Source organism: Gilbertella persicaria (assembly GCF_025201335.1).
Source record: "Gilbertella persicaria strain CBS 190.32 chromosome Unknown B0P05scaffold_24, whole genome shotgun sequence".
In the NCBI taxonomy this organism is placed as follows: Eukaryota; Fungi; Mucoromycota; class Mucoromycetes; order Mucorales; family Choanephoraceae; genus Gilbertella; species Gilbertella persicaria.
Genome location: NW_026251985.1, coordinates 96903 through 112152, shown reverse-complemented (window position 1 = coordinate 112152; position 15250 = coordinate 96903). Strand labels below are relative to the sequence as shown.

Below are 15250 nucleotides of genomic sequence, written 5' to 3'. Positions count from 1 at the left end.
ATTGTAAAATAAATCAAAAATATTTCTTGTAATGACAAAAAAAAAAGTAAATTTTTCAATTTTTTTGCTTAAAATTTTAAAAAAACTTGTTTTCCAATCTTTTTGTTTTAAATTAAAAATCGAGTCTACCAGCCTGCAATTTCTTCCCCAAACTAAAACACTGAAATTACTATCCGGTAGACTCGATTTTTAATTTAAAACAAAAAGATTGGAAAACAAGTTTTTTTAAAATTTTAAGCAAAAAAATTGAAAAATTTACTTTTTTTTTTGTCATTACAAGAAATATTTTTGATTTATTTTACAATAGTGGTTTTATTTTAAGTGCTAGTTTTTATTATTTTTCAAAAAATTTTTTTGAGTACGCAAATGGCATACTTGCCATGTCGGCATACCTGTTAATATTTTTATTATTTTTGAAAATGTTTCTTGTGCAAGTCTTTCTATGATTTTTTCCATCGCTTCAGCTACCTTTTTTTGTAAAGTTATCACTACAGCGTAAGCTGTAGAAAAAAAATCCATTGAATGCAGAAAACTTCCATCAAAAATGAAAGATTTCTTCCACTGATGGAAGAAATATGCAATCGATAAACTCCCAAAAACTCTTTCAGAGACTTTTAGACATAACAGTCTATGCTTCGCAAAAAGCAATTCATATGCACAATATGAAGTTGTAACCTTCCAAAAAAAAAAAAAAAAAAAAAACCTTTAACTCGCCCACCTCGTCAATTTGATCTGGAATATAGTTCCGCCTTTCAAAAGGTTGTTGAAGAAAACAACAGAACCGGATGCTCAAACACCGTAAAAACTATAGCAACAACACTGAAAAGCTCGTGCCAAATCGATGTTTCAAATCAATTTCTCTTAGAGACCTTTATACCTTGAATATGAAAGATAACAGGAAAAACATCAACCATGATTCTCCTGCAAATGAAAGCTGTCGTTACGTTTACGTTAATCAACGCCTTCAAAATTTTAATGGTAGTTGCCAATCCATACAGCTTGAAGTATCCCTTGTTAAATCATATTGCCATCTTGATTATCATACAGCTAAGACTTGGGTTCCAGTTGATACCTTTTTCAATGAAGGTGGGAGAAAGCCAACGATGGTCATGTTTGCTAGCTCTGTTGTATTTAAAAAGAACAAAAGGTGTAATACAGCAATGATTGATGATATCGTGGCTATATGGTCAGTAAAAGGAAATAAGAATTTGAATGCCGATTACCATGGTAACTTCACAGCAGAGGAGTTTGAGTAATTATTTGAAAACTTTTGCCAGTCTCTGATAACTTATGGAAGCTGTATCATGCATATGGATGATGCATCTTACCGCAAGCACCGAACCAATCCTATGTCAACTGCGGCAGACAAAAAGGAAGCAGTAAAACAATGGTCAGCTTGTAAAAGGTATTTGGAAGAGGAAGCGAGTGCCTTCCAAAAAATGAAAAAGCAGGCACTTTTAGAAAAAGTCAAAAACTCTAACGTCTCGCCTGTCTACGCTTGCTATTATATTACCGGAAAATGCAACCACAAGCTATCAATTACAATGCCTTATTATTGTGAGCTATAATCAATTGAAAAGGCTTGGTCAATGGTAAAAAATCCAATAGCTTTTTATCCAGACCTAAATGAGACAGCTGTAAAGTTAAAGAAAAAACTTAAGACTGGGCTTAGAAGAATTTTGAAGAAAGTCTCCTTTCAATCTAAAAAGCCTGCATTGACAAGTTGAAGGAATACTGTGAAGAATTTTTAGACGCAATGCGTGGTTAAAGAACCTAAAGAAGAGGATGAAGACGTTCAAAAAGCTTCCTGAGTTTGAATTTTTAATAAATCCATCGTATTTTCTGAAAACTCTCTTCTGTCATTTCTTATGCCAAACTCATTCAATTGCAATACGAAACAATCCACTCCCTCCCCTCAAAACACCCTAGATTGAGTTTGTCCATTCCTCTGCTATCTTGACTAATTTACTTGATTTTTCTGTCCACTCCACAATTTTAAGATTCATGAGAAAACGTTCAATTGAGATTTCGTTTCTAATCTATATTGTAGATTTCAGTAATGATTTTTTTGTTTTTTCTTGAGCATTGGCACAAAAATAGGTTTCGGTTTAGTTTTAAGGATAGGAGCGTTGTCTTCAGCTGTGGCAAATGAAGTACGTCAAAAATAGAGTGTAAGAATATGTTCGTGTCGCAAGAGCTGTAGCGAGTGAAGAAAATGAAAGTGAAAAGGCTTGCATAAACAGCCTAAATCAGTTTATATTGAAGATGAAGGTAAGAATCGATCAGTTAGTCAAGTACACTAACATCTTTATATTGTCTAGAAGTGCTTGAGCGAGACTTTGGAGACAATGAAACTTTTCTAAGATAAATGTTAGGCCAAAAAGCTAGAAGCTGAAAGTGATAACTACAGCCATGGTGTGTATCTTTCGGACGTCATCTGCCCTAGAATCTTCAAGATTTTCTTCGGAAAGCATTCAAAAGGGTTTTCCCAGAATGTAACATTATCACCAGATAATGAATGATTGTTTCTCCTCCTCCTCCCTTTTTTTCCTTTTATTAAATATGTTTTATACAACAAGCAGAGATTTCTTTTAAGAAAAAAAAACGAATAAAGATGCTCATTTGCAGTAAACTAGTACAAGTATGTGTATTGAAGGGCCAAAATACAAAAGCGCTTAAGGTTGCTGTTTTTTGAAACAAGTCCCATTTTATTCAAAGTTTTCTAAATGCCATGATAAAGGAAAAGATAGTAAAAGGGATTAAGAAGAGGAAGGGAATATACGGAGGATTACAAGTGAATATCTTTTCATTGGTTAGGAAAGGAGCGACCAGAAAAAAAAACGTATTACAGGAATGAGCTGACAGATGCAACAGAGAAGTTGAAGGATGTTGGATGGAATTGATTGAGTGAGAAAGGTTGAGGCAAGTGGATAAGGCAAGGTACACTTTATTGGTAGTAAAAATAAAATATTAAATGAGCAAGCACAGCATGAAATACATAGACAATATTTATATTAGGCTATAAGAAAGAACAAATAATAGAAGGGAGACAAATTAGTAACAGATATTTATCAGCATATAATTGATCGACAATATGATCGACCAATACTAAGCTGCGATTTTTTCCTACAATGCTATCTCATATTTTAAACTTCAGGTATATTGGTTCTAGTATACGGATTTTATTTGCCCTCGTCCTATACTCATTTACCCCACATTTGCATTATAGCATGTGTATATTTCTATTTTACTGTGCTTTTTGGAACTCAAAACAACACAAAGTGCTTTAGAGAGATCCATTGTTGGTAAGTTCTATATGAAATATGGAGTAAAAACACTCAAAATACAGCTTGAACATGACAGTATTTGACACTACATTACTCGACAACTAAATCGTTAAAGAGGCAGACTTTTTATTTAAGCCATGTTCTTTTGACCCCAGCAATTGAATGGTACCGTTGATTTGGCACTTGTGTGAAATTCATTTTTTGGCTCATGAAAGGTTCACGAGAGGTTCGTGAAGTTGGTAAAAAGTCCATCGAAAGATATATGGAGAAGTGATTTTTTATCTGACTCACCATAAAGTTGCTTGCTGTGCATCGAATAGCACCAAGAAAGCTAAGTTTATGTCTAAATTGGTAGATCAAGCTGTCTAGATTCACCCATTGGTTTTTTTTTTTTTTTTTTTTTTTTTTTACGAAAATAATGAGTAGACCAAGGCAAATGCAAACGAAATAAAGTGAAGGATTTTTGATAAATAACAAAAAGACCAATGAAAAAATGTTTGGATAGACAACGAACAAGTTTAAAATCTAAATCTCTGTTTACGAATATTTTAATGGGCAAAGTGGAAACGCATAAAGGAAGAGAGAAAGAAAAAGGAATCTCAAAACATAAAAAAAAATAGTTAGGTCCTCAATGGATACAATCATCAAAAAGAGAGTGTTAGTTAAAGAAAAAATGGATTTATAAGAAAAGATAGCCTTTATGAGGTGTATATACAATGACAAAAGCTAATATGCCTTTTTAGCTGGTCTAGACTAAACTGCATTACTCATTCCTTGCATAATTATATTATTTTCAAAAGAACATTAATCATCAGAGCTAGAGACTATTTTTGAATTGAGGCTTTTATTGTGAAAGGTACTTTACATTTTGATAAGAAGTCTTCCGGTGGTCTTTCCGCTCAAGATATCATAAAGAGCTTGAGGAGCCTCTTCTAAGGAATAAGTCTTGTAGATACTCATTTCATATTTGTGGACTGTTTCAAGAAGGCGTTTAATTAAAGCCTTGGTTAGCTCCTTATCATCAAAATAATTCCAAAGCGAATCTGTATGCAATCGAAGTGATCTAGCAAAAAGATCATGGAAGCTAACCTACATATAAAAAATCAATAAAAATGGCTTTTTATCCAAGATACTTACAGGCTTAGGCAACGTATCGGCCATACCAAAGGCAATCAAATGACCAAGGGGACGAGTGGCCTTAAGACCCGTTTCAAAAGTGGAGCCACCTACACTATCATAGAAAGCATCAACACCTCGACCTTGAGTAATCTCCATGATTCTTTCTAAAATGTCTTCATCCTTGTATTGAATTACATGTTTGGCACCCAATGCTTTTATGTACTCAGCCTTTTCAGGAGTAGAGACAGATCCTATAGCAATACCGCCATTTTGGTTGATCATTTGGATCAATAAAGAGCCTACGCCGCCAGCAGCAGCAGTAACAAACACATAGTCTATAGCATGGTGTTTAATAACAACACAGGACACGATCTCTCCTTACCTCCTTTCTTGATGTGATATGATTGTTCAGTTAGAGCAAGTGCTGTAACATGTGCTATACCAAACTTAATGACATCTTCATAAGAGACATCATCAGGGATTTTAACAACACTGGCGCTGGATGCATCAAGCACACAGTATTCAGCATGAGATTTACCCTCAGCTTGGTAAATACGATCACCAATCTTATAGTAAGTGACGCCCTGACCAACCTCAATCACTTCACCAACACTTTGTTGTTGTTAGTTATCTTTTCAGAGATATGGCATACAAATTACCTTTCAAAACCAATTGTGTCTGTAGTGGGCTTTTTTAATTCAAAAGAATCAGCATAATTAATAGCACTGTAGTGGTTCTTGATGACAATCGTATTTTCAGTAGCAACAGGACGAGCAAGTTCTTTGATAGCAAATTTGCTGTCTTCAACAACAACAGTTTTCATTGTAGTATTTAGGGGAGCCATTTCGAATGGGTGGATTGATGCTTTCAAATCCATATCCTTTATATATACATGTCATATATGCCGGATAGTATTTTTCCGTAATTGCCTATCTTGGTTGATTGCGTAGGCCTATACAACTTTTCTCAAAATTTAAGTTGTCGCACTTTTTTGGAAAAAGATGACGCATCTCCGAGAAAAAAAAAAGTCGCATTTTTCAGGGAAAAGATATCGCATTTTTCAGGGAAAAGATATCGCATTTTTCAGGGAAAAGATATCGCATTTTTCAGGGAAAAGATGTTGCGTAAATTTTAGCGCTTTTTTTCTCGAAGTACATTTATAATGAGCTACTCGTTTTATTTTGAGGATGGACGAGGAAATATCATGGATGAAAATGGAAATGGCCCAATGGATATCACTGGGAATGAAGATCCGTACAAGTTAGGGAAACTTGCATCCTATAGCGCTTATATGGAGACTAGAGAGAAAGTGATGATGGAAGTTGATCAAAATATAACCTCTTTGGAACACAAAGCTACCAAAAATAAAAAAAAAAAAAAACTGACTCCAAAGAGAATAAAAATAACATCATCAAGAACAAACGAGTCAGTAATGAAGTTAAGGCACATGCCGTTCACTTGGTTGATATACACCTAAAGAACAGCACTAGAGCAGTCGCTCTAGACTTGGGCTTAGAACCGAGAAGTTTACAACGGTGGTATAGTACCTGGAAGAAAGACCCAGACTCTTTGTTCAAAACTATTGGTCAACCAAGAATTATTGAAGCAGAAGGTGAATTAGCAGGAGCAACGAAGAACGCTGTTACAGAGTTTTATTACAAACAGCCAACCGCCACAGCTGATCAGCTACTTGATCGATTGACTAGTACTTTTGAGGGTCTATCGCTTTTGAAGTGTATATTGTATCGTTATTTGAATGATCTTTGGATTTTAAGTTTGAAGAAAGTGCAAATGAAGTCTTTAGAGCGAAACACTCCAGAGAGGATTCAGGCGAGAAAGAAATGGGTGGAGGAGATGATTACATGAACAACTACGTCTTCATTGATGAGGCAGGATTTAATGCAAATCTGAGAAGAACTCAGGGATGGGCTCCTAAGGGAGAGCCAGCTATTGTTAAGGTACTTACGGCAAGAGCAAACTCGATCTCAATCTTGGGTGCTATATCAAGTAAAGGCTTGATTAAGGTTTGTTTGAGAAAACCTATTCCCCTCCGAAAAAAACAAAAGCTAGCAGGAGGGGCTGAAGCACAAACAAAAGACACCATAATTAACCATTACCTGAGATTTATTGATGATATTCTCGAGGAGATGGATAAATATCCTGAAATGAAGGGCCACTACTTGTTGATGGACAATGCTCCCGTCCACACATCCAAGTTGATTAGAGCTGCTATCGAGTCTCGTGGGTATAAATGTATCTATTTACCATCCTACTCTCCTGAGCTCAATCCAATCAAATAATTTTGGGTAGTTGTCAAGAGTAGTGTTAAAAGGGAGTTTATTCTCAAGAAGGATACACTTCCTGCTAAGATTAATGAAGCTTGCAACAGTGTATTACCATCATCTTTTGAAGGCTTCACTCGTTATTCCATGAGACGTTTTGATGACTGTTTGAATCACCTTCCTATTTAATAAAGATGCGATGCGATATCTTTTCCCTGAAAAATGCGACTTTTTTTTTTCTCGGAGATGCGTCATCTTTTTCCAAAAAAGTGCGACAACTTAAATTTTGAGAAAAGTTGTATAGGCCTACGCAATCAACCAAGATAGGCAATTACGGAAAAATACTATCCGGCATATATGACATGTATATATAAAGGATATGGATTTGAAAGCATCAATCCACCCATTCGAAATGGCTCCCCTAAATACTACAATGAAAACTGTTGTTGTTGAAGACAGCAAATTTGCTATCAAAGAACTTGCTCGTCCTGTTGCTACTGAAAATACGATTGTCATCAAGAACCACTACAGTGCTATTAATTATGCTGATTCTTTTGAATTAAAAAAGCCCACTACAGACACAATTGGTTTTGAAAGGTAATTTGTATGCCATATCTCTGAAAAGATAACTAACAACAACAAAGTGTTGGTGAAGTGATTGAGGTTGGTCAGGGCGTCACTTACTATAAGATTGGTGATCGTATTTACCAAGCTGAGGGTAAATCTCATGCTGAATACTGTGTGCTTGATGCATCCAGCGCCAGTGTTGTTAAAATCCCTGATGATGTCTCTTATGAAGATGTCATTAAGTTTGGTATAGCACATGTTACAGCACTTGCTCTAACTGAACAATCATATCACATCAAGAAAGGAGGTAAGGAGAGATCGTGTCCTGTGTTGTTATTAAACACCATGCTATAGACTATGTGTTTGTTACTGCTGCTGCTGGCGGCGTAGGCTCTTTATTGATCCAAATGATCAACCAAAATGGCGGTATTGCTATAGGATCTGTCTCTACTCCTGAAAAGGCTGAGTACATAAAAGCATTGGGTGCCAAACATGTAATTCAATACAAGGATGAAGACATTTTAGAAAGAATCATGGAGATTACTCAAGGTCGAGGTGTTGATGCTTTCTATGATAGTGTAGGTGGCTCCACTTTTGAAACGGGTCTTAAGGCCACTCGTCCCCTTGGTCATTTGATTGCCTTTGGTATGGCCGATACGTTGCCTAAGCCTGTAAGTATCTTGGATAAAAAGCCATTTTTATTGATTTTTTATATGTAGGTTAGCTTCCATGATCTTTTTGCTAGATCACTTCGATTGCATACAGATTCGCTTTGGAATTATTTTGATGATAAGGAGCTAACCAAGGCTTTAATTAAACGCCTTCTTGAAACAGTCCACAAATATGAAATGAGTATCTACAAGACTTATTCCTTAGAAGAGGCTCCTCAAGCTCTTTATGATATCTTGAGCGGAAAGACCACCGGAAGACTTCTTATCAAAATGTAAAGTACCTTTCACAATAAAAGCCTCAATTCAAAAATAGTCTCTAGCTCTGATGATTAATGTTCTTTTGAAAATAATATAATTATGCAAGGAATGAGTAATGCAGTTTAGTCTAGACCAGCTAAAAAGGCATATTAGCTTTTGTCATTGTATATACACCTCATAAAGGCTATCTTTTCTTATAAATCCATTTTTTCTTTAACTAACACTCTCTTTTTGATGATTGTATCCATTGAGGACCTAACTATTTTTTTTTTATGTTTTGAGATTCCTTTTTCTTTCTCTCTTCCTTTATGCGTTTCCACTTTGCCCATTAAAATATTCGTAAACAGAGATTTAGATTTTAAACTTGTTCGTTGTCTATCCAAACATTTTTTCATTGGTCTTTTTGTTATTTATCAAAAATCCTTCACTTTATTTCGTTTGCATTTGCCTTGGTCTACTCATTATTTTCGTAAAAAAAAAAAAAAAAAAAAAAAAAAAACCAATGGGTGAATCTAGACAGCTTGATCTACCAATTTAGACATAAACTTAGCTTTCTTGGTGCTATTCGATGCACAGCAAGCAACTTTATGGTGAGTCAGATAAAAAATCACTTCTCCATATATCTTTCGATGGACTTTTTACCAACTTCACGAACCTCTCGTGAACCTTTCATGAGCCAAAAAATGAATTTCACACAAGTGCCAAATCAACGGTACCATTCAATTGCTGGGGTCAAAAGAACATGGCTTAAATAAAAAGTCTGCCTCTTTAACGATTTAGTTGTCGAGTAATGTAGTGTCAAATACTGTCATGTTCAAGCTGTATTTTGAGTGTTTTTACTCCATATTTCATATAGAACTTACCAACAATGGATCTCTCTAAAGCACTTTGTGTTGTTTTGAGTTCCAAAAAGCACAGTAAAATAGAAATATACACATGCTATAATGCAAATGTGGGGTAAATGAGTATAGGACGAGGGCAAATAAAATCCGTATACTAGAACCAATATACCTGAAGTTTAAAATATGAGATAGCATTGTAGGAAAAAATCGCAGCTTAGTATTGGTCGATCATATTGTCGATCAATTATATGCTGATAAATATCTGTTACTAATTTGTCTCCCTTCTATTATTTGTTCTTTCTTATAGCCTAATATAAATATTGTCTATGTATTTCATGCTGTGCTTGCTCATTTAATATTTTATTTTTACTACCAATAAAGTGTACCTTGCCTTATCCACTTGCCTCAACCTTTCTCACTCAATCAATTCCATCCAACATCCTTCAACTTCTCTGTTGCATCTGTCAGCTCATTCCTGTAATACGTTTTTTTTTCTGGTCGCTCCTTTCCTAACCAATGAAAAGATATTCACTTGTAATCCTCCGTATATTCCCTTCCTCTTCTTAATCCCTTTTACTATCTTTTCCTTTATCATGGCATTTAGAAAACTTTGAATAAAATGGGACTTGTTTCAAAAAACAGCAACCTTAAGCGCTTTTGTATTTTGGCCCTTCAATACACATACTTGTACTAGTTTACTGCAAATGAGCATCTTTATTCGTTTTTTTTTCTTAAAAGAAATCTCTGCTTGTTGTATAAAACATATTTAATAAAAGGAAAAAAAGGGAGGAGGAGGAGAAACAATCATTCATTATCTGGTGATAATGTTACATTCTGGGAAAACCCTTTTGAATGCTTTCCGAAGAAAATCTTGAAGATTCTAGGGCAGATGACGTCCGAAAGATACACACCATGGCTGTAGTTATCACTTTCAGCTTCTAGCTTTTTGGCCTAACATTTATCTTAGAAAAGTTTCATTGTCTCCAAAGTCTCGCTCAAGCACTTCTAGACAATATAAAGATGTTAGTGTACTTGACTAACTGATCGATTCTTACCTTCATCTTCAATATAAACTGATTTAGGCTGTTTATGCAAGCCTTTTCACTTTCATTTTCTTCACTCGCTACAGCTCTTGCGACACGAACATATTCTTACACTCTATTTTTGACGTACTTCATTTGCCACAGATGCGTCATCTCTTTCCAAAAAAGTGCGACAACTTAAGTTTTGAATGTGCGACATCATTTTAAGAAAAGGTGTATGTATTCGTGTGATGATATAGACTGGCGCGCAACAACGGTACGAATATCAATTTGCAATTCAAACTCAAGACGCGTGTTATTATTAATTCATCCCCTTATTTTTTTTTTGACGAAGCTATAAGATCATAGCCATTTAGAGAAGACGCTTTGACTTTGTTACTATTCCATACAGTGTCTCGAACAACCATAGGCTGAGTACGAATCGTCGTGACTATCTCAGTTGAGCAACAAGCAAGACCCAAAAGGTTCAACGAGGGCGGAAAACAAGTTTTTATTTTTTTCTTTTTCCTTCTTTATTGTTACGCAAACAAAGACTATGTTTAATAACAAGGCTAGCATAGAGAACCTTACAGCAGAAGTATTGATTCATATCACTCGTTATTTGCCTCTCGAGACTATTTTACAATTTTCTTTGACTTGCAAAACATTTAGTCACCTTATAAAGGACGAATTGGTGTTTCGACAACTCGCAGAACGCGACTTTTCCGTGTCTGATAAAACAACTGAACAGAGCTGGTTAAACTACTATAAAGAATTGAAGCAGAAGCCAATCATGAAGAGAGAACTAAAATTAGAACACGTAACAACCATCAATGCAACAACAACAAAAGAAGGTGCTTGTCCTCACTTGGAGCCATTTTCTGAGCCTGTTTGTGATATAAAGCGTATTATTTATAAAGGCGAACATATTGATACATGCGACATTTGTCATTCTCAGCCTGCTCAATATTTGAATATGTATATTGATAATCATAACGGAGGTAAGTTGAACAGGATATTGAGTTAGCGCTTATTTTTGCCATTAGCATGTCTTGCTTGTCTAAAACAAACAGTGGTGGATGAAAACCATTACCCTATCCAATTAAAATTAGAAACCGGTCATTTGTATTGCTTTCAATGTCCAGAACATCCTCGCAAGGTAATCCATCTTAGTGGCTGTTTGTTTTCTTAACTGTTATTTAGCTCACTCAAGAAAGGGATGGTGATCATATCAGTCAGTATTTGGATGCCATTCATTCAGAAGAAGCCTATAGGGATTTAGACAAAAGACGTAAAATCGAACAAAACCTCTATATCCAAGAATTAAGAAGAGAAGACATGTCATTGAAGCATTATTTGGTAGAGAAGCAATGGGGTAGAACATGGATGCTGTTTAGAACACGTAAGAAAATCTCATAAAGAGAGAGGGTTGTTGATATAAAATTAGGTGAAGGATCTCCCTTACCAGCTCGCATCACGAATAATAAATTAGCACGTACAAATGGTACACTGGATCCCAACATTCGATTACCTATGGATAAATACCGCCCATCTCCTGAAACACACGGTGATATTGTAAGTGAGAAACTTTGGCGTTATTTGGAGAAAGCATATGGTGTTCAAGGCAGAGCATACAGTGAAGGTATGTATAAATAAATATATATATATATATATATATATATTGTGTTTGCTTATCATGTCTGATATAGACGATATTGTTGCACCTGAATATGCTCGATTAAGGGTGTATGTAGACGATTATAAAAAGAGTATTCATCTTTACCCATAAGAGAAATAAAACACTATTTTTATTATTCACAGAGAAATATAGTCTACAGTATTTCTACTTGGAATTCAGACAATGTTAGTTTTTTTCTGGACGAATCAAAATTAATTTCCAGATGCTCTTCTTACCTATTTTGGACGAAATAAAAATGGAAATTAAACAGAAAGAGAAGAATTATTAGAGAAGGTACAATAGTATGCTAGATGATTTTACCTATAACAATCTTAATTCCCAAAAGAAGTACCGTGTTCATTACGGCGATTATTGTCTTTCTTTTTAGTTTCTCTTGAATCGTTCTGGACGGCCTTCACCCTTCCAAATTGACTTAGCAATGTTCATCATATTCAAACTAGCGTTGATGTCACGCTGCCATAATGTTCTGCATGTCTTGCAAACGAGAACACTATTACCGCGGGCACCACTAATACCACCCAAAGTCCTACTTTCATATTTGGAACATATTTAGGACGTCAAATATTCATCAATGTCCACAACGAGTAAGTCATCAGTCCTCTCTCTCTTCTTTTCAACGTTCTGTATAGAAGACCAGTGACACCAGTCCGGATCGTTTTCATCTTCACATGGTTCTTCCCAAACATGCCACTACCAGATACTATCAGTGGTACCTTCTGTTTGTACTGAAAGAAATTGCTTTCTCTAAGTACCATAAACTTATGAGTATAAAAATTATCGTAGCCATGCACAAGTAACTTTTTACCTTGTTTCTGTTGTTTTCGGTGCCATTTTTCTCTTTCCTTTATCCTTATTTCCGGACTTATTCCCCTTCTTCTTCCGCTTCCCTTTGTTTTTTGTTCTTTTTCGTTTGTTTCCTCTTGACTCCTTGTTGTATTTCTTGGTACCATCTAACAACATTTTCACCATTCGTTCCGGTGCTCGTTGACGACCCTGGTATAACAAAAAGGTTTCTTTTGCAGTTTCTTGATTATGAACCTCGTTAAAAAAACATTATAACAGACAAATCAATCTAACTGTGATGATCTGGTATAAATGACTTTAAATAAAAAAAAGTATATTATCACAAATAAGTCTTTTCTCATAACAAGAACATTTGTCATATATTATTATTATTATTATTATGCTAGCTAGTCATAGTTTGATAGCAATAAAACTGAGTTCATTCTAAACAATGATATAGCTGAATCAACATTTACACTCCTACGGAATAGAGTCATATAATCCAGAAACCAGTGAACAGATCTCATCTTGAATGATAAATAACTGTGAAGATGGTTCGCAAAGTATATTTTATTGAGAAAGCCAATACTCTTGTTCCATCTAATATAACCTTCAGCTCATCAAGTCCTATCTCAGGTTACATCTAAGGACATAATCCAAATCACATATAAACCTAGAATATAAAAAATCTCTCTCGAACTTTTACCTTTATAAACATTTATAAACGGTCTCAAAGTACTTTCTACACGTCTCTTTATTTTTTTATAATTTCTATATTCAATTTTTTTATTTAGAAAGTCCCAAAACACCACAATAACCAGTCATTTTGATATTGCTTCTCTAACAATTGATTTCCCTTTACAGTTAAATGTCTAATTGTAAACTCTCATTCATCCAAAAAGCTAATTCTTTTTCTGTCTAATTTCCATTTTTATTTCGTCCAAAATAGGCAAGAAGAGCATCTGGAAATTAATTTTGATTCGTCCAGAAAAAAACTAGCATCGTCTGAATTTGAAGTGTAAAAAGTCTATTAGGCTCAAAAAATAAAAATTACAAATCATACAATTTTGGATCCCAACAGCCTTTTTTTAAACCAGTTTGTCTTACAACAGCAATTGTATCTACACCATGTTCAAATCGAATGACAACCATAAATTCAGTTTGTGCACGTTGATGAAAAGAGTTGTTAGAATGAACAATAGAAAGTACTTTGCGTGCAAAATAAGCGCGTTGAATCGCGTCTTGAACAGGTAATTGAGGATGTTCCAAGCACCGAATCATTAAATGTTGAGGTAAAGCAGCATAGGCGCGAGCCAAATCCATCAATCCGCGCATAGGAGGAGTGCGTGAAGGCATATATCCACAAGCATTGACTTGTCCAATCACCACATTGCCACTTACTTTGACAGATGTTGAAAATGCTTCAAGTTGAGTAGAGAGTCCCTTGACCATGAAGGAAACCACATCTTCTTCCAACAATTCAACCCAACGACGAGGCTCTTCTTCTTCCATGGGTTGATAGGGCTCCATGGCTTCAATATAAGTCATGGCTACCTTGGGATGCGTTAAATTTTGATTCAATGCAACAAGCAAGGCATCCAATAAGCGATCTAGGCCTAATTCTTCAGAAGCCTCCAATAGTTCAATAGCAATCTGAGGCTTTTCAGTAGCATAAAACATGATTTCTTGAGGAGACATGGGACGAGCCAAATGGTTAATCATCACTTGGAATGTCTCGGGAAGTACGTACAGATCCAGTTCCATGGTGTTGGATTGTTCTTCCATGATACGCTGATGGAGTACAGGTGATCGAGAGAGAATAGAGGTATGTAACTGATACTGCTTTTGCAGAGTGGGTACATAGACTGTGATGTCTGAATAATAGCCTAATATGAAAAACAAAGGGATTAGGATACAACTTTTTTTTTGTTAGTGTAGAACAACTTGCCTTGTTGCATAAATGCCATCGTAGGGTGATAGTTAGTTGCTACATAATCCATATATTGCCCGTTCGTTTGATCAGCTGGGTAGATTGCTTGAGGAGGAGGAGGAGGTGGGTGGGGCATAGGTGGAGGATGAAAAAAGTTGGGAGGTTGGTGAGGAGGATGGTGAGGAGGATGGTGAGGAGGCATAAGATGGTTGATCATTGGAACAGGCATGGGTATAGGCAACTGTTGTTGATGCTGCAAGGGAGGTGGAGGTGGAGGCGTGTATTCGTTTCCATTGATAAAGTTGGCTTGTTTATAGTGTTCGTTATTGTAGTTGATTGGTAAGACTTGAACCATTGTATAAAGTGTGTCAATATGTTACAACGAGTCGTTTACTAAATCTCAAGATTAGATAAGAGAATACGCGTAATCACTTACAGAACACACTCTGTCTTGTTATGATTGTGGACGTAGATTCCTTTCTTTATATATAAGATGGTATTAAAAAAAGAAAAAAAGAAAGAAAAAGAAAAAGTTCACTTGTATTTAAACAAAGAGTTTGTGACTTGCAGACGAATGGTAAGGAGTTTTTTTTGTTATGAAGAGTAAATGTATACGTAATTAAAGCAGATATATATATATATGTGTATATGTCTTTATTCAGTTAGTATGTCTTGTATTTAATAGTATACATATTAGAAGGACATAACATTAAAAAGAGAGAAAGAGAGAAAGAGAGAAAGAGAGAAAGAGAGAGAGAGAAAGAGAGAGAGAGAGGGACTGCTCATTACT

At 35.4% G+C, this 15250-nt stretch overlaps 6 protein-coding genes across 6 annotated transcripts; 2 read left to right on the top strand and 4 right to left on the bottom strand.

Annotated features, from left to right (window-relative positions):
- Positions 1 to 4091: 4091 nt before the first annotated feature.
- B0P05DRAFT_587912 (uncharacterized protein) lies at positions 4092 to 5229 on the bottom strand (the record flags this gene model as incomplete). The annotated part of the gene is made up of 5 exons (XM_051582625.1): positions 4092 to 4104; positions 4153 to 4376; positions 4425 to 4741; positions 4789 to 5018; positions 5066 to 5229. The coding sequence occupies 5 exons, from the start codon at positions 5227 to 5229 to the stop codon at positions 4092 to 4094; spliced, it is 948 nt and encodes a 315-aa protein (XP_051434005.1).
- A 1892-nt stretch (positions 5230 to 7121) lies between these two features.
- On the top strand, positions 7122 to 8259 carry B0P05DRAFT_587910 (uncharacterized protein; the record flags this gene model as incomplete). Its single annotated transcript, XM_051582624.1, has 5 exons — positions 7122 to 7285; positions 7333 to 7562; positions 7610 to 7926; positions 7975 to 8198; positions 8247 to 8259. 5 exons carry the CDS (start codon positions 7122 to 7124, stop codon positions 8257 to 8259), a joined length of 948 nt encoding a protein of 315 aa, XP_051434004.1.
- A 2076-nt stretch (positions 8260 to 10335) lies between these two features.
- B0P05DRAFT_545109 (uncharacterized protein) lies at positions 10336 to 11933 on the top strand. Its single transcript, XM_051578606.1, has 5 exons — positions 10336 to 11049; positions 11095 to 11207; positions 11252 to 11450; positions 11496 to 11690; positions 11758 to 11933. Exons 1-5 carry the CDS (start codon positions 10605 to 10607, stop codon positions 11835 to 11837), a joined length of 1032 nt encoding a protein of 343 aa, XP_051434003.1. The 5' UTR covers positions 10336 to 10604; the 3' UTR covers positions 11838 to 11933.
- Positions 11934 to 12247: 314 nt separating this feature from the next.
- B0P05DRAFT_545102 (uncharacterized protein) lies at positions 12248 to 12646 on the bottom strand. The gene is made up of 2 exons (XM_051578605.1): positions 12553 to 12646; positions 12248 to 12491 (listed from the first exon to the last, which is right to left on the bottom strand). The coding sequence occupies exons 1-2, from the start codon at positions 12576 to 12578 to the stop codon at positions 12305 to 12307; spliced, it is 213 nt and encodes a 70-aa protein (XP_051434002.1). The 5' UTR covers positions 12579 to 12646; the 3' UTR covers positions 12248 to 12304.
- On the bottom strand, positions 12610 to 12779 carry B0P05DRAFT_545099 (uncharacterized protein; the record flags this gene model as incomplete). The annotated part of the gene is made up of 1 exon (XM_051578604.1): positions 12610 to 12779. A coding segment is annotated over one exon (170 nt), but the record flags the coding sequence as incomplete, so codon positions are not given.
- Positions 12780 to 13104: 325 nt separating this feature from the next.
- B0P05DRAFT_545095 (uncharacterized protein) lies at positions 13105 to 15174 on the bottom strand. Its single transcript, XM_051578603.1, has 2 exons — positions 14479 to 15174; positions 13105 to 14416 (listed from the first exon to the last, which is right to left on the bottom strand). Exons 1-2 carry the CDS (start codon positions 14813 to 14815, stop codon positions 13581 to 13583), a joined length of 1173 nt encoding a protein of 390 aa, XP_051434000.1. The 5' UTR covers positions 14816 to 15174; the 3' UTR covers positions 13105 to 13580.
- Between the last annotated feature and the right edge of the window lie 76 nt (positions 15175 to 15250).

Bases quoted from the DNA above. Each gene is read 5' to 3' on its own strand.
- B0P05DRAFT_545102 (XM_051578605.1), bottom strand. From the start codon at position 12,578: ATGGCACCGAAAACAACAGAAACAAG. The intron at 12,492-12,552 runs GTAAAAAGTTAC...TATGGTACTTAG, and splicing joins CCGAAAACAACAGAAACAAG to AGAAAGCAATTTCTTTCAGT.
- B0P05DRAFT_545095 (XM_051578603.1), bottom strand. From the start codon at position 14,815: ATGGTTCAAGTCTTACCAATCAACTACAATAACGAACACTATAAACAA. The intron at 14,417-14,478 runs GCAAGTTGTTCT...TTTTCATATTAG, and splicing joins GATGGCATTTATGCAACAAG to GCTATTATTCAGACATCACA.
- B0P05DRAFT_545109 (XM_051578606.1), top strand. From the start codon at position 10,605: ATGTTTAATAACAAGGCTAGCATAGAGAACCTTACAGCAGAAGTATTG. The intron at 11,208-11,251 runs GTAATCCATCTT...ACTGTTATTTAG, and splicing joins GTCCAGAACATCCTCGCAAG to CTCACTCAAGAAAGGGATGG. The intron at 11,451-11,495 runs GTAAGAAAATCT...ATATAAAATTAG, and splicing joins ATGGATGCTGTTTAGAACAC to GTGAAGGATCTCCCTTACCA.